This window comes from Phallusia mammillata, chromosome 1 (genome assembly GCF_965637545.1).
Source record: "Phallusia mammillata chromosome 1, kaPhaMamm4.hap1.1, whole genome shotgun sequence".
Classification (NCBI taxonomy): Eukaryota; Metazoa; Chordata; class Ascidiacea; order Phlebobranchia; family Ascidiidae; genus Phallusia; species Phallusia mammillata.
The window spans coordinates 31,875,511-31,898,467 of record NC_137252.1 but is presented as its reverse complement, the minus strand read 5'-3'; the positions used below and the strand labels follow the sequence as shown (position 1 = coordinate 31,898,467).

The 22,957-nt window shown below is 34.7% G+C and overlaps 3 protein-coding genes across 5 annotated transcripts; 1 reads left to right on the top strand and 2 right to left on the bottom strand.

Annotated features, from left to right (window-relative positions):
• Nucleotides 1-186: 186 nt before the first annotated feature.
• Nucleotides 187-13,066, bottom strand: LOC145230977 (uncharacterized). Of its 2 annotated transcripts, none has more exons than XM_080096314.1 (15): nt 12,842-13,066; nt 12,409-12,549; nt 12,042-12,188; nt 11,117-11,149; nt 10,911-11,054; nt 10,508-10,615; nt 10,354-10,428; nt 9,657-9,771; nt 9,135-9,217; nt 6,216-8,506; nt 5,546-5,793; nt 3,618-3,716; nt 2,871-3,057; nt 1,531-1,861; nt 187-1,116 (listed from the first exon to the last, which is right to left on the bottom strand). In XM_080096314.1, the coding sequence occupies exons 1-15, from the start codon at nt 12,938-12,940 to the stop codon at nt 907-909; spliced, it is 4,311 nt and encodes a 1,436-aa protein (XP_079952440.1). In that variant the 5' UTR covers nt 12,941-13,066; the 3' UTR covers nt 187-906. The 2 variants fall into 2 exon arrangements, with proteins under 2 accessions (XP_079952440.1, XP_079952442.1); XM_080096316.1 differs by having other exon boundaries at nt 5,546-5,790.
• Nucleotides 13,067-13,344: 278 nt separating this feature from the next.
• LOC145236489 (cilia- and flagella-associated protein 90-like) lies at nt 13,345-14,717 on the top strand. Its single transcript, XM_080099661.1, has 3 exons — nt 13,345-13,612; nt 13,882-13,998; nt 14,358-14,717. The coding sequence occupies exons 1-3, from the start codon at nt 13,463-13,465 to the stop codon at nt 14,532-14,534; spliced, it is 444 nt and encodes a 147-aa protein (XP_079955787.1). The 5' UTR covers nt 13,345-13,462; the 3' UTR covers nt 14,535-14,717.
• A 375-nt stretch (nt 14,718-15,092) lies between these two features.
• On the bottom strand, nt 15,093-22,504 carry LOC145236463 (uncharacterized). Of its 2 annotated transcripts, XM_080099659.1 has the most exons (12): nt 22,085-22,504; nt 21,612-21,805; nt 21,102-21,266; nt 20,391-20,633; nt 19,816-19,861; nt 18,048-18,427; nt 17,693-17,752; nt 16,992-17,120; nt 16,586-16,700; nt 16,085-16,197; nt 15,490-15,595; nt 15,093-15,423 (listed from the first exon to the last, which is right to left on the bottom strand). In XM_080099659.1, exons 1-12 carry the CDS (start codon nt 22,323-22,325, stop codon nt 15,380-15,382), a joined length of 1,836 nt encoding a protein of 611 aa, XP_079955785.1. In that variant the 5' UTR covers nt 22,326-22,504; the 3' UTR covers nt 15,093-15,379. The 2 variants fall into 2 exon arrangements, with proteins under 2 accessions (XP_079955785.1, XP_079955786.1); XM_080099660.1 differs by lacking the exon at nt 17,693-17,752 and having other exon boundaries at nt 22,085-22,503.
• Nucleotides 22,505-22,957: the final 453 nt, after the last annotated feature.

The window sequence follows — 22,957 nt, the reverse complement described above, 5'->3', positions numbered from 1 at the left end:
ATATGACTTCTTCTAGCAAGATGAATATTATTCTTTTTGCCTTTGCAAAAAAACAAACCTCGCATATGCTGTCAGCATTAAAAATCTTAAAAAACATTTAGAAAAAGTCTGAAATATCAGAAAAAATATATACTCAAAGACATTCTGAAAAAAGTTGCATCTGTTTAGCGGAAAATCACGCACCAATAGCACCAGTAGTAGAGTTGTATTACAACAGTTTCTTTTTCTAAAAGCGGTAAATTGAAAGCCACAACAAAACAGGCAGTGCTGAAATAAGAGATGAAACAACACAAAATCGCACGTATGTTGAGTTGGTAAAACTTGGTAAAAAAATGAAGTACATTAAAGTGTAATGAAAATGATAAATGAAACCAGCATCAAGTTTAACAACTATAGTGTGGCCGTGTCAGTCCCTAAACAGCCTAACAAAAATAGGAAAAAGCTAAAATGTGCACAAAAATGTCCAAAAGCGTTTAACCCTTTTAAAAACTTTTTGTAAAGCGGTGCTGGACTTAAAAAAATGATGAAAGAAGAATTGTCTTTCCCAAGTAAGACAGTATTTTTTAATATCAGTAAATAGTCCAACAATAATTGTATCAAAAAAGAAATTTTATGATCAAATTTATAACAAGAAATTTATTTCTAGCCAACACTTCTAAGTTAGATTTCCAAAATACGCGACATAGCGACACCTTGGTGCTGTGACTATTAGCAGCCAAACCGTTCCGGCTTTCACCACTGATTATAAGGGTATGATGACTGCAAACTGTCTGGCAACTTTCAAAGAGATGCATAAAAAAATTCAAAACCGTCAACGAAAAGCGCATGTAAACGCATAATCGTAGTCGAATACCGTAAATAAAAGTGTGAAAAGGTATATACACCACCGAACACCAAACAAAAATACTATGTTTTACGTTTTCTTTTTGCCACTGGCTTTTTGCTGGTCGTTGCCTTCGATCTCCCCCTTGTGGACATCTTTGTCTCATCTCCTTCACCACTTGGTGGGGTTGTTGCTGCATTACAGTCAGCAAAAAGGCTGAACTTATCAAGTTCCAACTCTTGACGCAGAATTCCAGTCAAAACAAACTCATTAGACACAACTTTGGCCCCATGCTAGAAAAGAACAGGTTATAAAAGCATTAGTAATGGTTATTGGTCAAATACTATACTTAAAATCAAAGAGCAAAAAAGTTTCCATTAAGGGTTTGAAGTTATCCTACCATTTTGCAGTGAACACTTGTTTTAATTTAAGTTTATTTACCAATCAATAACATGAACACTGAAGCCTGAGGTAAAAAATCTAAAAGATTAAGTATTTTATTTTATTTCAAATCATGTTTATGGTGTGAGTTGATTGTATTGATGATATATTGCTATGTAGAATAGATATCTTTAATAGGGTGAAGCAGAAATTAGGATGATTAAAAACCAACACTTTCATACATTTCAGAAATTTATCACTAAATTTTTGTATTTCACCAGAAGCACCAAAAATCGTAATAAAAGCATCCCATTTTGTCAGTTTACCTTCAGTGCTGTCACACAAGCTTTTTCATCCTTTTCTGTCGCTATGACAACAAGTGTCTTCCACTGTTCCTCGTCTCTGGCTCTCGGTAACTTCTTCACAACCTCTGCTCCTCCGCACACCAGGATCTGATGCATATGATCCGGTGGAGGAAGAACTGACTTCATAACGTGGATGCTGAATCCAAAGAAGAGGGGCTCTTTCCTGCTCCGAGAGGTGCAGAGGCTGGAGGACAAATTGAAGTTGTACTGGGACTCTATATCAACGGGAGGAGAGTCATCAACAGATTTGTTGGGATCATGATGAAGTTGGAAGTCTTCCTCACCAACAAACCTGTACAAAAAATACAATTGGTTGCTAAGCATCTGTCCTTGCCCTGAAACGAATTCAGATAAAAACATGAGTTGATAAAGAACAGTAAAACTAATAAACAGTAAAACCCTTGCTTAAACAGAATCACCCTGTTTTAGGTAATGGATTATTTTTTGCCTAAACAGAATAATCAATATGTACACAAAGAATGGATGCTTTTCTCAAATCCGAAGCATACATGTTTCCACCAAAATTCCCCACACAATTTCAACAGCTTGCATATTCTACAGGCAGTTTGTATATCTAGACCAGCGCTCTTCAACCTTTTTTCCCGTTGTATACCTTTTTGCAATTTTCAAGCAACTTTGTATACCCTACACATGGTAATTTTTAATTGCGCACACAAAGTAAAACAGTCAACTAATAGTTACGGTACTTGCCTGGTCACGTGAATTATTGTTATACTAGACCATGTGTAGATATAACTTGTCGCCGTGAACATGTAAACTGAAATGCATGTACTGGCGGCCGTGATGTAAATAAAACACGGTATACGTATTTGGATTGTAAAACTAGTTTGTGGGTCTGGAAAAAATATTATCGGCCCAGAAGCCACTCAATCTACGGAACAAGCTAGAAATTAAATTCGCTATCAGGCACTATTAGGAGCTGTATTCCCTTCGTATACCCTTTTTCAGTCGTATACCCTAGTTTAGATGCAGTATACACTTGGGTATACAGTATACCCGGTTGAAGAGCACTGATCTAGACAGACGAAAATCTATGCTACACACTAAGTGGTGTCTTTGCTCACAGTTGTCTTCTACAAGGGACGATGTCGATGTGAATGCAAAGATACAACCAAATTGGAAAAACATTGTTTTCAATGTGTGTTTGGCACAAAGTTGCACTAATAGAACAGTTACTCAAATCTCCAACTACTAAAGATACTAACTAACATTAGACTTCCATTTTAGTTATTGCACAAATATGTATACCTAGAAAATAGTCTCACAGTCACAATGTTTACCTTCCATTGCCATTTGACTCTCTCAGCCATAGTGGACTGACTATGTGAATTCCTCTCACCATTGCACATAGAAATTTTACTGTTCGACGAATCTTGTCTGTCACCAGATGTGTGCATTCATGCATGTCATCAGTAAGACTGCCACCCAGTGACAAGATTATTGATTCTCCAATCTTGTCAACGACACCTAAAAATAACATGAGCGTTAAATGAATTTCACTCTGTGAAACAAGTTAAAGTTACAATAAAAAAGGAGCTATAGGGAAACAAATTTAGCCATGAATAACATCTTAGGAAAGCTCTCATCTTAGAAAAGCATTTTATAATCTCTTCAGGGATTTTTTTGCTGCAAAAATACTGTAAGTATTTAGTAAGGATACAAATAGTGAGTTTATTGTAAACTTGTTGTAAACTTAAAAAATCTTGCAAATGGAGCTTTCTGGCAGTCCAGTCAGATTAAAGTTGAAATACATATTGTAGTGTTGGAAAGGCATTTTAAGGAATAAAACCAGTACCTACAGCCAGTGGTGTTATTCAGCCGGTTCGCACCGGTTCTGTAGAACCGTCTCACGAAACTTATGAGATCAGCGAACTGGTTAGCATTACTGGTTACTGTCAATGGAATTTTTGTAACAGAACTGGCTAAAAAATATGACTTTTGTGATAGAACCAGCTGACAAAAAAATTGAATCCCACCACTGCCTACAGCCAAATGCCTGTAATGTAAATAATTAATTAAATACAAACCTGTAAACATTATCTTGGGTTTCGATCTTCGGGGTCGTAGTGAGAGTGAGGCTGAGCGTTTTATGTCATTCTCATCACTTTCATTCTTGATTTTCTTGGCTTAAAAAAAATCCTTTATAATAGTGTAGCTGCAGTCAGTTAGTCATGATCCACCAAGTGTGCCATTTACTATTTTGCACCCAAAAAAGTTTTAACGTTGCGCAGTTTTTTTCCAGGTTTCCGTGATTTTTCAGTGCCATTGTGACGCTATACATGCTTTTACCAAGTGAAATAAACTCAACTCAACAGGTATCAGACATGAATGTCTGATATGTACGGGTTAATGTAATCACCTTATTATACGAATGTGTGAAAAACTAGAAGGGTGGCTTTCTGATATACTTCCATTTTATATATTCTATACGATATTTACCAATTTACTATACACATCATTTGATCCACACATATGATTGTTTTTGTAAACAAAAACTAATGGGTCCCCACACGCGTGTTTGTGCGGATTTACGGTAAACAAATGTTGCGGTGACTTTTAGATTTTTAAAAACAAATTTTAAGAAAGCATTAACCCAACAATAAAAAAAATGTTAGTATTCTTTTTGCACTATTATTGTCATATAATTACAAAAACATTAAAAAAGAACGAAACAAATACTTTAACTTAATCTCTTGCTTTGACCCAGATATTGTCGTCCAAGGTCGGGTTTATACACATTTTTTTCTAGAAAGCTGTAACAGTTGTGTTACAGACACTTTAAATTAAAAAGCAATTTGCTACAAGTGTACACATAACAAATTGTTTTTTATTTAACTTTGTTTCGCAAAACCATTGACCTGTAGTAACCTCTCAGGGTGCACACGCCAAACGACTGTTTGACCTATTGACACCGTTTTCAATAGCACGCCGTCCTCACTGTTCAACAACACCGTTTAACCTAATTTATACATGCCTTGAGTGTTGATTCCTAAATTTATTGCAAAAAAACGCTACATTATGACGAAAGAAAGTTCTGAACTGTGTTAGTAATACCTACTAGTTGACCTTAAGTAACCCATGGTTACACATTTATCTTGCAAAAATGTCAAGTTTGATTTTTCAACTTTATTTTGATTAACAAGTTTTGCTTGACATATACGAGACCGAAGCATGCTTATTAGGTTTAAATCACGTCATAGGTGTGAAACCTTTGCCAAAACTGAAAATGTGAGTGACAACTTAATAAAACGAAATAGCTTTGCTGTGCAAAACAGCTGATTTCTGTTCACCAAAAGTCTCGTAAAACGTCTGTCCGACGTCAAGCTGAGCCCTCCTGCTATCGTAAACCAGTGAGTTACTCTCTTGGGACTTTTGCCTACAGTGTCTTTCTTGACCAAACGAGCGTTAGACACATTTACGTTTCGGGGGCCTGTGGGTGAACCGCTGGGTAATTCGGGGTCAAACTTCTGGAGGATCAAGTTTGGATTAATAACTAACATATGTCCAAATTTGAATAAATTTGAAGCACTCTTTCTTTACCAAACGAGCGTTACAAACCAGCATTAAAAATTTTACGTTTTGGGGGCCTGTGGGTGAACCCCTGGGTCATTCGGGGTCAAACTTCTGGAGGATCAAGTTTGGATTAATAACTAACATATGTCCAAATTTGAATAAATTTGAAGCACTCTTTCTTGACCAAACGCATATAACAAACCATGTTTTAAAACTTTTGCATTTTGGGGGCCTGTGGGTGAACCGCTGGGTAATTCGGGGTCAAACTTCAGGAGGATCAAATTTAGATTAATAACTAACATTTGTGTAAATTTTATTAAATTTGGAGCACTCTTTCTTGACCAAACGCGAAACCAGCGTTAGACAGAAAAAAGAAAAAAAAATACGGACAAAAACAATATGTGTCCCCTTCATAGAAGGGGACGCATAATAAACGACTTACCTGTAGTTGATGAATCTGATTCATTCACGCTATCATTCATGATTTTCTTTCTCTTTCGACTTCGCTTTTCTCGATTTATGGCAGGTTTTTTATCTTGTGGTGATTCAGCTTTGACAGAATCTGGTTGAAATTGAATCTTTACAAGTTCAGGTTGAGGATTGATGCTGCATTCTCCAAATTCTATGTCCACCTCCTTCTTAATTTGTTTAGCTGCTGTTGATTTCTTCTGCTTCTTGGTCCCTGTACTTCTGATAAGCAATAGATACTTTACTGTTGTTATTTGTCTTGCAAAATAGCTATTGGCATTCTTGCACTTATTTATTACAGTTTATCCAATACACTAAACCTCTGTTAAACCGGATTTAGTTAACCCAGGTTTTTTACCTAATTCAGATAAAACTTGAGGTACAAACGATTTGTAATGTGGTAAGACTTGAACTAATCAACATCAGTTAATCCAGATCTTCACATAATCCAGACAATTTTTTTGGCACAAATGAGTCTGGATGTACAGAGGTTTACTGCATTACATTTTTTTTAAATGTAAAGTTATGTTTGTATGTGCAAAAGCTAAAATACGGTTATTCAAATTAAACGTGAAAAAGATTTTAGCACTACTGAATTGGTGCGATATATATGCATAAATTTTTTTTTTTTTGAAATGCTTTACCTGTTTTTAGATGTGGAAGCATCCTTTGATTTCCTTGCTATGTTATTTTTCAATTCTGTTTTCTGCTGCACACTTTCAGACGCAACAGACACAGTTTTATTTTTTCTTCTGCTTCTTGTGGTCAATGGAGATGGTTCCATCTTACTTTCGGATAAACGTTTACTGCTTTTACGAGCTCTAACAGATCTGCGAGCTGGTTTAGGATGCAAGGTGCCAGTTTCATTATTGTTACTATCAACCTTAGCACTAACATCCCTACTAACTTGATTAAAAGTGTCACCAGAAACAGTTTTGGTATTTGCCAAACTTTCTTCTGAATATACTTGAGTTTGCATAATGTCATCATCCAAATTTTCCACCAAAGTTGTCTGCGCATTTTCAGCAAGTGAGGGCAAAGAATAAACTTGTGTTAAAGAATTATCATCTTCTAAAACTGTTGGTTCATTCAAACACAGTTCTGCAGATTTTTCTTCAGGGTTCCTTAGTTCAGTTTCACCACTTTTACCCTCAGTATCTGCAAACTCACTCCTTATTAAAACAATTGGAGCGCTACCTTTTGTTGGCAATTTTCTTTCTGCATTTATTTGTCCATCATCATCTGACTCTAAACTGTACACCTGTTTTTCCATATCATCTGTAATCTCTACAGAACTTTTAGAAACATCAATTGTTCTGTTATCTGTGCAATCAAGTTTTTCTTCATTTAGACAAATTTCCATATTATTTTCATCACTATTTTTACCATTTGCAGCCACATTATCAGTGTGAATTTTTATGTTTGTAGTTTTGTCCAGCTCATCAGGTAACGCTTCGTCTTTGCATTTAGCCTTATTAACTGTATTAACGTCTTTTGCATTTTCTTTTAGGATATGATTTCCCTTCATTGTAGGCTTAGATGGTTTACAGTCATCTGGTTTGTTGTCTGTTATAGTTTTGGTCACATCTAAAGTGGGAGTAGCATCATTAAAACTAACAGAAGTACAAGTGTTGTCTATAGCTTTACTGCTAGCGCTTGATTTACTTTCGGCATCACTTATTACACCATTATCTTCCGTAGTTTCCCTTACAGCTTTAACATTGTCATCGGTTTCACAATGTGCTAGTACATCTCTTTCTATGATATTCTCATTTTTCCCCACATTAAGTTCTTCATTGTCCGGTATTACACCTATTGTGACATCTTCATTAATACATGTGACAGTATTCTCAAGAGTTTCCTGTAATGTTGATGTCTTTGTGTACTGGATTTTATCATCATTTACAGGTTGTGTGTCCTCTAAAGTGCTTTGCAACTGTGATTTTAGGCTCAATTGAAATGACTGTGATTCGGCGATAACAGGGAGAGTATGGTCATTTTCGCTTTCAAGAGAATACGCAAATTCGGGTGTGTCCACAAGATCTGAAGTGTAAGTAACACTACTTTCAGACTGGGATGGCAAAATCGGTTCTGTATCTTCACATACTACAGAGTCTACTGGGCTGTCAAGAGATGATGCAAAAAACTCATGGCTTGAAGGAAGATCTAAGTCTGTTTGAATGGTAGTTGCAGTGACCGTTTTGTTATTTTCAGTAGTTAAACTAGGCTTTAATGTTTCATACTTTTGCGTTTGCATTGATGCTAGTAATGAGTCTTCAAAGTCACTTTCATCAGAACTAACATTGACTGCAGGGTTTTCAGTTTTAGCGTCTGGTACTTCATTTATACTCATGTCTGGGTCATAAGCTTGCGTTTCAGCATCATATACTGAATCATCCAACATTTTGGTTTGATTTTCACATTCAGTTTTCTTTGTTACATATGCTTGGGTTTCTAATGCTGAAAATGATTCATCTGCTAAATTGTCACTTGCATTGCTTTTATTTAATTCAAGATGTGACGATTTTGCCATAAACGCTTGTGTTTCCAATTCGGCAAATGAGTCATCTGTTGTTAATCCATTTTTAGCAGGTGATACACCATTGTTCAGCTTTGTAACCAAATCTTTTTCAGTTACTGGACTTTTAATGCCTTCACCAATGACACAACTGGTCTTTTTTGGAGAAGCAAATGCTTGTGTTTCAAGTTCAGCAAATGAATCATTGGCTAAACTTGCATTTGTTTCAGACTGTTTTGCACCAGTAGGATTCGGTTTGGAAAAATAAGCTTGTGTTTCGAGGATTGAGAAAGAATCGTTTATGGAATCATGTATGTCTGTATCGTCACTGTCCACTGTAACAGGTATGGCATCTGGTTTTTGATCCACAAACTTTACAGTTGGTTTACTTCCAGAAGGCCTCTGCAGGTCCAAATCCTATATATGGACATACATTTCAAAATTTTATTCTTAATCTTAACCATAAAAATCTTAATATCCAATTTACTTATATTTGATACTAATGCTGCTATCTACAATTTTAGTAAAATGGTCTTAAAGGGTTAAGACTTCGCAATAAAAACACAGACAAATCCAGTTAATTGCATAATAGTTAATCACATAATTTGTTTAATTGCATTGGGTTCAGATAAAAGTAGCCATCACTTGTTCAGAAAGTTATCCACTTAATCCAGTAGTTCTCAACTGGTGGTCCATGATGACTTTTTGTGTGGTACACATGACGTCCACTAAGTTTGTTGATAAACTAGAGATTATTTCATATTACATATTGAAAGAGTATCGAAACGTTAGCTGTTAATAATTGTATTTCACTTCTTGAAAATCGGTTTCAAAGAATTATGTTTCAACCCCAAATAGTAGTTTTGTGTGTGTACTTCAAAACTGCTCAAAAATAAAATGGTCCACGATATTATTTTTACTTGCACTGTGGTCCATGGCCGAAACGAGTTGAGAACCACCGACTTAATCGCATAACCCAGTAAATGGTGTAAAAATTTGTAATGTGATTAACTGGATTTGACAGCATAGGGTTGGAATAACCTACCAGTTTACTTATATTTGCCCGATCTTCTTCAACATCTGTTTCCTCATCATAAGGATCGATAATAGGAGAGGACTCTTCAACATCTAAAATTGAGAAAAGATTTTTCACCACTAAAAATCAACACAACTTGGGATGATTATCCTGTTTTCTTTTCTTTATAGACCAATAAATAGTTGAGGCCCGGCTTGTACCGATGCCAGGTGTAACCAAATTTGAGAGAGTCATACCTGTTCATTAACATCCTTTAAAATGTTGGATTAAAGTACCTTTTCATTTTAAAGAGGCCTTTTAGACAGACCTGGTGAAGACTTAGTTTTACTAATGCTGACAATTCCAGTTAATTACAAAAAAAAATGGGAAACATTTTTGTGCAATTAAGCAGACAATTTGTTTAACAAATCGATACAGTTTGGTTTCACACTCCCCATGCAATAAAATAGATGATACAATTAAACAAATTTGTCTGTTTAGATGCTGCAGGATGTTAAAATACAATTTATAAGTTGCTGCCTGTATAGAAACCTGTATCACTGTCATAATGTTGATCTGCTTCTTGGACAGATGAAGATTTTTGCTTCAAATCTTCTGAATCATTTTCTTCAATATCGGTTGTGTCTGAGTCAGACTCAATCACTAACTAAGAAAGAAAAAGGGTTTAGTCCGGTTTGCAAAGATATCCTACATTTCGTACACCCCTCCCTGCCTTGATATTGTATATGTTTTTATATCTTTTTTAGGTTAGAAAACATTGTTCTCCAATAATCAATGTAAAATATGTATGGTCAGACCTTTCTTTGTGACTCATTTTGTTTCAAAATTAAAGTCACAATAAAATATTGAAAAGATTTTTCTGACCTAGAAGGTCACATCAGTGCAGCTTCAATAAAAGATGTGACATTTTGACCTTTTTTCTTTGTATTTAAAGCCAGAATTTTCATAATTTTAAATCCTGACAGTTAAAATTTAAAAACAAATGCCAGGAAGTACAAAATACTAAAGCACTGTTTAAGGTGTGTTGTGCTCAGATTTGTATTTCTCAAGCCCAAGTGCATGAAAGGAGTTTTTAAAGTGTGCGACACCACTTCACAACGCCAAAAAAATATTTTTAACTCATATTTTTTTTTTTACAATTCTATTTGGTCCCTGAAATGATTATTCCATGGTAAAAAAGTACTGACACATAAAACAAACAAAAAATGCTATGGTATAGTAATAATACCTTTTTTCGAGTTTTACTTTGCATTAATGGTTCCTGCGATAAATGTGATAATTCTGGCTTGTGAAGATATGAACCCTAAAAATACATTTCTGTAACTGAATGTAGTGACATTAATGAAATCTGTTCTCAACAACAACAAAATATTATTTGTTACCTCGTCATTATTTGCATTCAGTTCTAATAAACTTTCATCAATAACTTCGGAAGGGTTTTCATCATTTACATCCATTTGATCGCTACATGGTTGTGAATCAGGGACAATCTGCAAAAAAGCACAACTAAAACTTTAGAAAACATATTTATGTAATAAATATATATTTATCTACAACACAACAACTTCATTTAATTAAATAAAAATCTTAACCACAGTAATGTGTAAATAACAAAAGTTCAAATTGCTGCAGCAAAATTGCAAGTCAAATCCAGTTATTGGCATACCATTAAAAAAAATTGATAGACTTTAATTAAAGATCAGCCTTGTATTCAACATAATATATGATTGACCACAATTGCCTTTAGTTTGGGATAGGAAAAAAATAATCCACAATTTATTTTACCTCAGAATATTCAAACACACTGTCATCAACTTTATGGGAATTGTTTCTTTTTCCGGCACTTAATTCAGAAGCAGGAGTGTCAACAGCTAACGGTTCAGAAGTTTTGTTTGCAAATGGGGTTTCTGGCACTGATTCGAAAATGTTCTGCAAATTGTAAAGTATATATCTATGTATGGAGTATCAATGTTATTTTTACTGTGACTCACATGTGGACTCGGTTTCTTGTCTTCTTCCTGAAACTAAAAATGTATAAATATTTAATATTTTTTGCAATACTACAGCAGTTTTATAATTCAACATACTTCTAGCAAATCAAAAACTTGAAAACACAAAGCTCATTTTAAAAACGTTTGCAATCAAATTTATTAAAATATGGAAGTTTACATCAGTGATGGGCCGAATAGGGGATATTTTAATGGGATTAGACAGCTAGCTCCAAATTTTGCTTTGTTGTGTACTAAACCAGCTTATATTGAGTTAACAGCTACAAACATTTCTAGCCACATTGTTTGGTTCCAGAAAAAAACACTGGACGCATTAATCAGCTAAGAAACAAAAGAAGGATAGGTAACGCTCTTTAGCACGGTATTAAAATATTAAAGTATGCCACAATTTACTTCAAATTTATCTGTCTTGACGGTCAGTAGTGATGGGGCGAGTACCTGGTACTCGGTATCGAACGATTTTAGTGGTATCGATACTGATACTCAGTATCGAAATATTTTGCCTCAGTTTTCGATACTAACGTTCGATACCGAAGGCCGGTTTACACCATAAGAATAGGGCAACTTTTTGCCAACATTTGCTTTGGACAGAACAAATAGGAAAAATGTTCAGCCAGGTTACGTGCATTTTTTGCTATCATGTGGAGATTACATTTTTCTGCATGTGTGTGTGTGCGCGCGCCTGTACCCCGGCCATGGCAGATAAATTAGCCAGTGATACCCAAATAAGTACAGCACTATATTTAAGTACTCGGTAATCGTAATCGATATCGAAGGTATATACACATGGTACTCGTACTCGGTACTTGCTTCAAATCCTGGTATCGTCCCATCACTAACAGTCAGCACAACTTTCATTAAAATGAAGCACTCAAAAATGAATCAAGTATTCCTATATAGATCCTACCTGTCTAAATGTGCACTTGATGTTTGCAAAACATAATTCATCTCCATCAGCTATTGCATAACGCACTTCTGGTTTCAACCTCATTGATTTCAGCCTGGTTTTGTTACTGCTTCCACAATCATATACAAATGCCATTGAGACTGTTGCCTGCATGAAAAAATATAGTTATTGACATGTATATAGGTGTGTTAACTTGCAAAAAAATATTTTAGCTCACAATTAAAAAGACTTTGCAACCAAACCCAGATACAATGTAAAATTACACCAGCTGTATATATAAATAACAAAAATAACAACTAATGTTTGTTTATGAGATAACTAAGCCTTATTGCCAATTTTAACATGATAAGTGTTTGGGTTTTATCACCTCAATGCATGCATGTTTCTTGCTTAAGGCAACTCCTTCCGGTATTGAAATGTCACAATTTTCATGTCTACCAATAATGTTGTCTCCCTCATAAATTGGAAACTCTGTTGACGAAATGTTTTGCTTTGATGCATCTTGTACCTGAATAAAAAAGCTCAATAAGTTTATTTCTTGTTGCAAGAACAGTAGTTTGTTGTCAGCATTTGTCTAAATATAAACTTCAGCTCAAATTTCGTGGAATTCAAACAAAATTTGTGAAATCATAAAATTCTTTTTTTTTGCTTTTTTACACTACAATCTTAATAAGAGTAGCAAAAAAACACTTGTTTAAATTTTAAACAAACAAAAACATGAATAATAAAACGTTTACTTGAATTCATGTGTTTTACACCGGGAAAAAAAAACTTTTGAAGTTGTTTGCATTTTTTCTTACCACTATTGTCCCAACCCGTTTTCTTTCACTTTTTCCCTCTTCTTCTGCCAATGTTTCGTCTAAATCATCATCAAGCTTTTGGGTGCATGGAAAATCCATGCTCACTGCATAAAACCACAAAATACTACCAATTTACAATATTTTACTTCCAATAATTATTGTTGTTTTGCATTTGCGGTCGCGCTCTTTGCAACGCATGACTGGACACAGCGGACATAAAATTTATAACAATGCAATTTATTTTAAAATATTTTCTTAAACTGCTAAAACAACTTGGTTCATCGATTTGTTACAAAAATACTCTTTTGGTCGTTTTTATAACATACGAACGACAATTTCCAATCGCAAAAACACAGAAAAATAAAGATGTAAAAACTGTTCAAAACATCAAAAAAATTTTTTAAAAAAAACAAAGATTTTTTCTAACAGTTTTTTATAGATTTCAATAATCTATCGAACAAAACATTGATGTTCTCATAGAAAAATGATATTTAATGATTGTAGTTGCGAGGATAAATCTTGCAATAACAAACATCTGGCGTAGGTTACATAGTTACGATACCGTGCTCCCGCGGGATTTACTTGCAAACTTACCTTTCAATAATTACAAATCTATTAAACATGGGTGAGATAGATGAACAAAACCTAAAAATCAACGACGTTTTTGTGCAAAAAGGGCAACTGCCTTTGTCAGCCCAAAGTGCGTTTGGCGCGATTCCAACGAGCAGAGAAACTGCACGGCAATTAACTTACTTCAATAATGAGCAAAAGGTTTGATAACTTGACAGTTAGAACTCATTGAAACTGACTATTTATTATAACATTACCGGCGAATTATAAGATGAAACTAATCAAAGTGATTGCACCAATGTTTTAATTCAAATATATACGAGCTGAAGTTAAAGCGTTTTTATTGCAAAAACTTTGTATTGCAACAGCAAATTATATTTAAGTAAATTTTATAGGCATGTGTGTTTTATACCTGTATTTTGGCTATAGTGTAGGAAATTCGTGTAATCATGTAGCATTTTTTGTTTCAGGTGAGGGAAAATTCTACGTACAACCGCTTGTTCAGATGGGAAAACAGCTTCAACAATAAATTACATCGGTGTGACCGAGAACATGCAAAAAGTCGAGGCCTAAATGTCCATGATGAGGTATGAGGCTGTAATTTTGGAGTAGAGTGACAGAAACACACTTTTATTAGTTACTAAGACGACACTAAAAATCACAAACCAAAAACTGAAGAACATTTCATAACCTTACTATTTCGCTTTTCACTTTTAACACTAATGTTGCTAGAAATAGTACAAATGAATTCGGTTAATTACATAATCCATTTAATTGCTTAGGAAACATAAAACCCAACTGTTTGTTATAAAATTGTCCAGTTAATTGTATAAACCACTTAGTTGCATAAAAAAGTTCTGACAATTGGGTATGTCCATTACTTTTGCATATTGACGTTTATTTGACTGTTCCTGCAATTTTGTCTTGATCTATGTGTTACTTTCAGGAAGTTTCGAAACCTGTACCCTCACTGATGTCAACAGTTTATGGCCAAAAACTTCACATGGCTGTTGACCATCCTGACCGTAAGCATGTCAGGATCATTAAGACACGAGAATTTCTTACAAATAATGGAATTACATTCTCAGCAGAACAGGGCTTTGGAAATATCACCCCTTGTTAAGCTAAAATGGATGAAATCTTCAGCATAATTATGAGTTGTTGTATCTGATCATGTATTTGTTGCCATTTTTTGCATTGCTGTCTTCCTAATTATGGTAAAAATACTGTTTTAATTTTGATTTTTTGTGAGGTGTGTAAAGTAAATTTTATTGTGTACATAGAAATAAATATATGTATGTTTCTATTTTTTAATCAATAAGCAAAAACTGGCTTGTGCCTCTTTTGGTTTAAGCAGTTAGCACAAAGGCGTGCAACCTTTTTGCATGCGCCGGGTAAAGAAGTAGTAATATTGCAGAAGCGCCCGCAACGATACTCATGCAATGAAATAAGACTGTAGGCAAACTTTACTTTAACTCGCTGGCCGGATGTGGTCCCAGGTCTGTAGGCTGCCCACCCGTGAGTTAGCATGTTGGACATCTAGTTTTATTGGGTTGCAGCAATGCTACTTACGTTTTGTGCTTCAGTTAAAATACAAAAAGGCATGTCCGAGTTCAGAACCAACAACTTTGTTTGTGCGAAGTAGTGCTCCTGAACAGTATGTTCTGAATGTAGCCAACAGTTCTCATGATAAAAGTATATTTCTGAGAAAAAAGAAAGTTCACACTTCCAATACAAAGAGAAACCACAAGTCAAATGAAACTGAAACACAGCCACAAGCTGATAAGAATCCTGGCAAGCACAACCATATTCCCCAAAAAGCGTACCATAAAAACAAAAATACATTAAAAACACTGACACACCAATAAAATGATCTCAACAAGAAAATATATAAGAACAGTTAGTGGTAAAACTTGCAAAATAACAAACACTTGCAAAGTTTTTTAAATGCACTAATTTAGAGGCAAATCAGGTATCTAAAAGCTGTTCTTCTTGGGTACTTGAAGTTGTTTCTGTGGTAAATACAGATGTGAGTAAATGTGTTTTTTTCAAAATCAATTTTTGGAAAAAGTGCTTACCAATCCTTTTGGGAGTCTGAAAAAGATAAAACAAGTCGCTGCAGGAGTCAGATTCTTCATTTGATTCACTCTGTTCATTTAATGATGGTGGGGAGTCATGAGAAGTCTACAACGTACAAAAAAAAGAAATTTAACTTAACCAGTAGTGACACTGGATTGATTGTTGTTAACAGTTAACTTTTGTTAGCGCTTCTTAAACATTGCAATCAATTAGAACAACAATAATACAAGTAAAAAAAGATTGAAAACATTGTTTTAAGTGGTGAAATTGAATTACCAATGCTTGGCAAATCGGGTGTAATATAGTTTTATACCATCGGTTTTTAACCCGGGATGTCAGACCTATTAATAGGGTGATGCAAAAATGCTGAATCAGGGGGGAGAGTGCAAAAACTAATTGGTGACTTCAAGGGAGGTGTCAGCAAGGAAAAAGGTTAAGAATTACTTTTGAAAAGTATGTACATTTGAAGGGCCAAAGTTTACAAAAATGTATTTGCAGCTGATTATAACACAATAGCACAGTAAATAGCCCCTGGCTAAAGCCCTGTATATGCCAGAGTCATAACTGTCATATACTATACATCACATTCCTTACTGGTAGATTATCTTCAGACTTGGAGGTGGAAGGTAATATATAGGATTGTGCTTGGTTATTGTCAGAATCAGAATCAATTGTAATGATTTCTGTTTCACTGTCACTTTCTTCTTCTAAAAAACAACAAAGTAAAAATGTTAAACAGAGGGCTAAAATCTAATCAATAGTTACCCACTCTTTGACAAATGAACCTCTGAAGTTTGGTTTTTAACATGATTTTGGAATTCAAAACATTGATTTGAGATATAGCGTGACCAAAAACAAAGCCCCCCAAAAAGCGTATGTATCGTAAATACAACATTTTTGTGCACATATTACAACAATTACACCGTTGTAATAAATGTTATCACTAAGTTCATTGGCTTTCAATTTCACTTAATCCAAACTTAACGAACTACTATGGCCACATGTATTTATGTTTGTAAAGTACACAAATGTTTTTAGGGTAGCTTTAATGCAATTTTAAGTAATTGCTAAATGTTGGTAGAGCACATAAAATACCTTCATCGGAGTTATTAAGCACATCATATAATGCATCAACAGCTTCTGATGGACTGTCCAAATCTCGGATGGCAATATCAGTAGGAAGACTTGACTTTTCAAACAAGTTTAAATCCTATAACAATTAAAAAAATGAATGCCAAAATCGCTTAAACCATTTTGGGTGGTTTATCACATTATAATTTTTTGCAAATGCGGAATTTCAAGTGACTTTGTTCAAGAGACTTGAGTATAAAAAGTTTAAGTACAAAATTGAGTGAAACAGTTCAAGCCCTCTGTGTCATAAAGCATGTCGCTTTTACATCTATATGAGCCAAAACATTTGGGCTTGAATATATTAGTGTATCATGTTTCAAATATAATTCGCTTCAAGTGCTAAATATTTTTTATCTTAAGTTGCTTTTACCAGGGGTTGAGCAGGTTTCATTGATCCTTCCTCTCTACACTTGATCTTTCCTGGTTTTAAACAAGCCACAAATTGAACATCAGGATCATCTTGTTTATGAAACGATGGGTATTTTGAACCTCCCTTAGGCTGAAAAACAGATGAGGTTTCATCAGTATATACATCAGTGGTTCTCAAACTTTTTTATTGTCAGGGCCAAATGGTATTTTTTAAGTGTGTAGAGAGCCGCAAAAAACAAAACCTTGAGAAAATCACTAAAGATTATTACTTTGAAAGCTAAAATAGCAATCTGAGCAAAAAAATCAGAGCCAGTATATTGGTGTATAACATAACTACGTTTCGACAAGTGCTATTGTCATCATCAGGTTGTAAAAAATAAAAGCGACAGTAGGCATGCAACTGGGTGACATACAACGGTAAAAAAAAGGTGACACGAAGTTAACATGTAAAAGCAATTAAACGGAGATAAAAGAACGCACGCGGAAAGGCAATGTTTGGTGGTTTTCTGAGGTCTGGTGCGAGCCGCAAAATAAGTTGTTGGGGCATGCTGCCCCGAAAACCGAGTTTGAGAACCACTGATGTACATATTAGAGTTTCTTAACCCCCCATTTTATAACCCTTTAGGAGCTTTCAGGGATTGAAAAAAACAAGGTTTCTTGACACATTTATTCTACAGAAACACAAAGTTCGGCATCTATTACCTCCCACAGCAGGCCCAACTTTATTCTTGGAAATATTTGGGAAACGTTTTGGTCAACCACCTTATAAACACAAATGAATAATATGTGCTGAGATTTGGCAGAATATTTTAAACAATATATTGTTTTAAATAGGTATTAGTACTCTTTGTATCAGATTTTAAATGTTCCATAAATGCGTGTCAGTCATGAGGTATGGTGTTGGTAGATTTTACCCATGGCTCAGTCAGATGCAATCTTTCAAACCTTAAAAATCACAAGCATATCTTATACTAGTAATTAAATTGTGTCTAATGTGTTAAAAACTGCACATATGCAGGACAGCAATTGACAATACATAAAACGTGGGTGATATTACCTTTTTATTGCATTTTTTTCTTACATTCCTATTAATAACAACAGCTTTCTTTGGGATTCCCGACTTGGATTGACTGCGTCTCATTTTTTTCAGTTGTTTTCGAACGTAGCGATGAAAATGTTCCGAAAACAAAACCATAGCTGGGTCACCCGGACTTAAACCTGACTCATCATTTTCTGATATAACTTCACAGCGACTCAGCGAATTCTCTTTAACATTGACTGATGATAACTTTGGTGGTAATGACCCAGGAATTTTATGACATTGCTGATGTTGATGGCAACCATCCTGTGTTGACGGCGTTAAAGTAAAATTGCTGCAGCTGTTTTTTGTTGACGAAAACTTGGAAGATGATGATACATTGTATTGTGGTAATACACCTAAAATTGCAAAGTGTAAGAAATTATGTAGATCTACAATTATCATAAACGGGCTTTAAAAATTCAACATTAATTTTTTGTCAAAATATTTTTGTGTTACAAAACTGTAGTTTTATATTTAGTTCAGATGCCATAAAACAGGGGTTCCCAACCTGTGGTACGCGTATCACTAGTGGTACGCGAAGCTTTTCCCGGTGGTATGTGAGTAGCTTCCGTTTTGTTCACATAAACCTGGATTTACAACCTTATATTTTGTTTATCTGGTGTTTGTTTTTTTAAAAAAACATTCCCCAGGCCTATTGTCATCGTTACGTAACTATTCCTGTTGTTTCGTATCATTACGATCTTCAAAATACAGCTCATGTCAATTGTCAACAAAAGCATAGTTGCTACTTGCTATGAAAAGCCGTACAACGCTGTGGCACAGTTGGCGTTAATTATGTCAAATGATTGCTCTTGATAGATATTATCTACTGTTTTGTAGCTTAAGCTTCAAAAAGCGTTGAATGAAATATGATTCGAACAAATTAGTTGTGCTGCAAGAAGTGGTACCATGCATAGAGCACATTAGTGCTCTATGGTGGTACGTGTGGCAGTGCAGAGCGTCCAAGTGGTACGAGATCGTAAAAAGGTTGGGAACCCCGTAAAAAAGGCTGTAAAAGGTAAATGTGACTCTCTTTGGCGCTGTTTGGAGTGCCAGAAACAAAAAGTGACCATTTAGTCAGTACAGCTACTGACAAAGCTGCACTAATGGTGTAGTCACATCATGTAGACTACATGACACACTTTTAAACCACATATTTATGTCAACTAAATCCCACAAATTTTGCCCTCTTAAATAAAACAATGTACATATTTTTACAAAAAATCTTACAAACTGCTAAAATTTCACAGGTATGACAAAATTAATGGCATAACAATTCAAAGAGTGGTATGAAAATATTTTGTGAAAAAAATCTACAATTGCTTAAAAATGTTCACGAAATCCCACCATCATCTGTTTTGGTTCACATCCCGAAACCACAATTAATGTGTCACATGATCTGCGACTGCACTGAGGCTACAGTTTCTTGTCAGTTGACACCTTCAATAAACAAGTTTGGCCGTTATTTGTAGTCATTTGTATGCAAAAATGATTTTGTGTTTACAACCAACATGTGTAAATTAAAAAGAAAACATTGACTATCATGTTTGTTTGCAATACACAAAAACTGTTTTATCTTTTATCTACCATTTGTTCTTGTTTCATTTTCTTTTTAAATTTTGAATTTAGTTAGCTAGCATGTGTGAAAATATTAAACCAAATGGTTACTTTGCATCAATTATATTCCTATCTTTTACCATGTGTGAAATAGTTTTATGCAATATTGAATGGGTTTGTACAGTACCTGCAGAAAAAGGTGTTTGTTGTTTTGAGGAACCTGCCTTCTCTGGCTAAAACACACAAAGAAGAATTTGTTTTTAACAAGACAAAAAATGGTGAAATCTTGCTGCACAATATGTTTTGTTACTAATTACTACCATGATAATCCACAACAAATTGCATCTTTTCTAAAATGTTACTCCAAGATTTTACGTTTCATACCATTAATAAAACCTGGAAAAGAAAATGCAGTAAACCTCCGTTAATCCGAACTCAGTTGGACCAAAGAATTTGTCCGGATTATGCAATGATCCTGATTAGCTATAGTCAAAGCCTTACCACATTACAAATCACTTGTCCCTTTAAGTTTTTTTCCAAAATAGGCAAAGATCCGGTGTAACCGAAGTTTACTGAATCTTAAATTTGTCACTTTTTTAGGATTAGTAGTTGTTTATGTGGGACAACCCGATAAAAGTGATTGATACATAGTGCTAAAAGGTCAACCACATCTGGTATAACAGCTTGAAGATATATTTCATACTCTAGCCCTAATTCAAAATGCCACCTCTTACACACTGATATACCACAGTGAAAGTATACCTGATCAGAAGGAGACAGAGCAATATTTTTCGATGTTGGACTTTCAAACATCTGAAACCAGTCTTCAACCACCAAATATTTTTGTGCTGTCATCAGGCTTGCCACATTATGTATATAACACCAGTGTTGAAATATTTTGTATACTGCTGCACTGTCCATGTCTAGAAGGTCTGAAATCAGGTCTACATCTTTGTCCTGCACCTGACCAACAGTTTTACAGTGCTCGAACATTCTCCAAAGAATCTGTAAAAATATTTAAGATTAATTTCATAAACAAATTGTTCAAGGTACAGATAACTACCATCAATCACAGAATTAATTCAGCAAGCTTTTTTATGCAAGTAACCAAATCATGCAATTAACTTAAAAATTTTCTTAACATTTACAATTTCTACAAATCCCTTACATGAATTTCGCAATAAACTGGTATGCAATTATCATTACTTGTCCATATATTTTATGCGTCACCAAAGTCTGGGTGTAGAAATTGGTACTGGTACATTCACAATAGTAGTAGACACTTTGCATTGTCTTTGAATTGTTAATTTGGTAAAAGTTTGTGATCAAATAAAAACACACAAAGCAGTTTAAGACATAAAATTTACTTTCACAATTACACTATTGCCTGAATTTCTGCAAACATGGTAAGTATATATTACTTAGTGACTTAAGTTTAGACCCTTTAAAGTGCCTTTGATGATAAAGACCTACCATTTCATCTTTTTCTGCCCTGTGATTGTCAATTGCATCATCAAGCACTCTTGCCACCAAAAACCACAGCGAAATGTCAGAGGCAGAGAGGCTTGTATGAATAGACAATGCCTTGATGGTGCAGGAGTTTGGATATCTGTCCTCGTGAAATATGTGACACAACATCTGCAGAAAATAATACATTGGCTACATTACAAGAGTAAAACACCTGACTGAATATGATAGATAATAAATTGCTTCTGAAACAGTAAAAAACTTGAATTAACTCAAGGATAATACTGCAGTACCAATTTGTAGTAATTATCGGAATAAGTTATCAGTTTGCAACAAACGAACTTTTTCAGGAGGCATAAAAATATATGTAAGAATAGAGCCAATAAATAAACTGCAGACAGTGCACACTGTTTCAACCTATGACCTGTACTGATAAGAACTTTGAAACAGTGTGCACTGTCTGCAGCTTATCATAAAAATATAAATAATTATTTATTGAGCTAAAAATGAAGTAACCTTTCGTTGAAGATCTTGACATAATTCTGCTTGTTTCCACTTCAACCAGGCCTTCATACATCTTGTAGATAACCCAGTTTGTTGTCGAACTCGTTGCAACTTTCTGCGGTGTGCATATTTTTTATTGGTCCAGAGCCAGTTGAGAGATTTTTGTACATCAACATGACTGTGCTTTTGAGGTAAATAGCAGAGTCCTGTAAAAGTGAATTTAGTGAATGCTTTACAAATAACATGAATAGCAATTTTATCTGAGGAATTATAGACTCGATCGTATGCAACCCTTTATTGCACAAACAGTAGGGTAAAAACCTTTATACGATGTGGTCAAGTAAACATCATAAGCAGTACATGTATAGGAATTCTTTTTTGTAAAAATTATTAAGTTATTACAACGTTTAGCGCAAAAACAGTCCAAACAACAGACAATTAATGATGTGTTGGTGAAAACAACGACAATAAGAAAGAAAACATACCTTTCATCCAACCTTTGAACCACTTTATCTTGCTGTCAATGTGTTGCAAATCACTTGAACTGACACTGCAAGCTAAAGAGTCTGGCGGCCACAAGTTTCCAATGTTCTTCAGTAAAATTCGATGTTGAAAGTTCGTTAATTTGCTCGCAGGACGATCCACATACGTTGAAGGCAAGCTACTTCCACTAATGAACGATTTGTGGGTAAGACTTGTTGACTGATTTTCAACTATTGATGTCATTTCGTGCAGTAGTTGATTGCACTGTTGTTGCCTTTTCAGTCCAAGATAACAACTTCGCGTCAATGCATATTTTTACCCAATGCAAAGTTTAAAAAAAAACTTCCAAAAAAAGTTCTAAAACTTGCAAAAAATGTTTAAATTGCCATTTGCCAACAGCTGGTCGTAATTTTTTTGTAGTCATTATTAAGTGTCGCGTTACGTCACACACACACACTGGGCGACACGCGACATATTTTGTAACACGAAAATAAAAATAAAAGATTTTTTCAAGTTTACCAAATACTTGGTATTTTGTCACCTTTGAAAACTCACAAGACGACTTTTGTTGCTTAAAGCTGTTATTAATTCTTTTAAAATCAGTCAACAAACTTGATAAAAGCACAAAATCAACTGAACAAAGAGCTTTTCTGTTTGAAGTACAAACTATCACAGCTGTCTCCAGAGGGTGGTTTTGGCATTACTTTTTCGTAGTAATATTTTCCGCTTTCTTTTTCATTTAATTCCCGTTCGATCTCCTTAAAACTTGTAAAGAGTCGATCACGACGTAATATCTTTTCCTAGGAATAAATAACTTAGAAACACTAGAAAAGAAACTGCATCAAAAGTTACTTGATCAAAAGGACAACTGGCCG

Excerpts from the sequence above, each read along its gene's own strand:
- LOC145230977 (XM_080096314.1), bottom strand. The coding sequence starts at position 12,940 with ATGGATTTTCCATGCACCCAAAAGCTTGATGATGATTTAGACGAAACA. Across the intron at positions 11,055-11,116 it reads ACAAGAAACCGAGTCCACAT|AACATTTTCGAATCAGTGCC; the intron begins GTGAGTCACAGT and ends TACAATTTGCAG. Across the intron at positions 1,117-1,530 it reads CTTGTGTGACAGCACTGAAG|CATGGGGCCAAAGTTGTGTC; the intron begins GTAAACTGACAA and ends GTTCTTTTCTAG.
- LOC145236489 (XM_080099661.1), top strand. The coding sequence starts at position 13,463 with ATGGGTGAGATAGATGAACAAAACCTAAAAATCAACGACGTTTTTGTG. Across the intron at positions 13,613-13,881 it reads ACTTCAATAATGAGCAAAAG|GTGAGGGAAAATTCTACGTA; the intron begins GTTTGATAACTT and ends TTTTTGTTTCAG. Across the intron at positions 13,999-14,357 it reads GCCTAAATGTCCATGATGAG|GAAGTTTCGAAACCTGTACC; the intron begins GTATGAGGCTGT and ends TGTTACTTTCAG.
- LOC145236463 (XM_080099659.1), bottom strand. The coding sequence starts at position 22,325 with ATGACATCAATAGTTGAAAATCAGTCAACAAGTCTTACCCACAAATCG. Across the intron at positions 18,428-19,815 it reads ACAAACACCTTTTTCTGCAG|GTGTATTACCACAATACAAT; the intron begins GTACTGTACAAA and ends TTGCAATTTTAG. Across the intron at positions 17,753-18,047 it reads GAAAAAAATGCAATAAAAAG|GTGGTTGACCAAAACGTTTC; the intron begins GTAATATCACCC and ends TGTGTTTATAAG.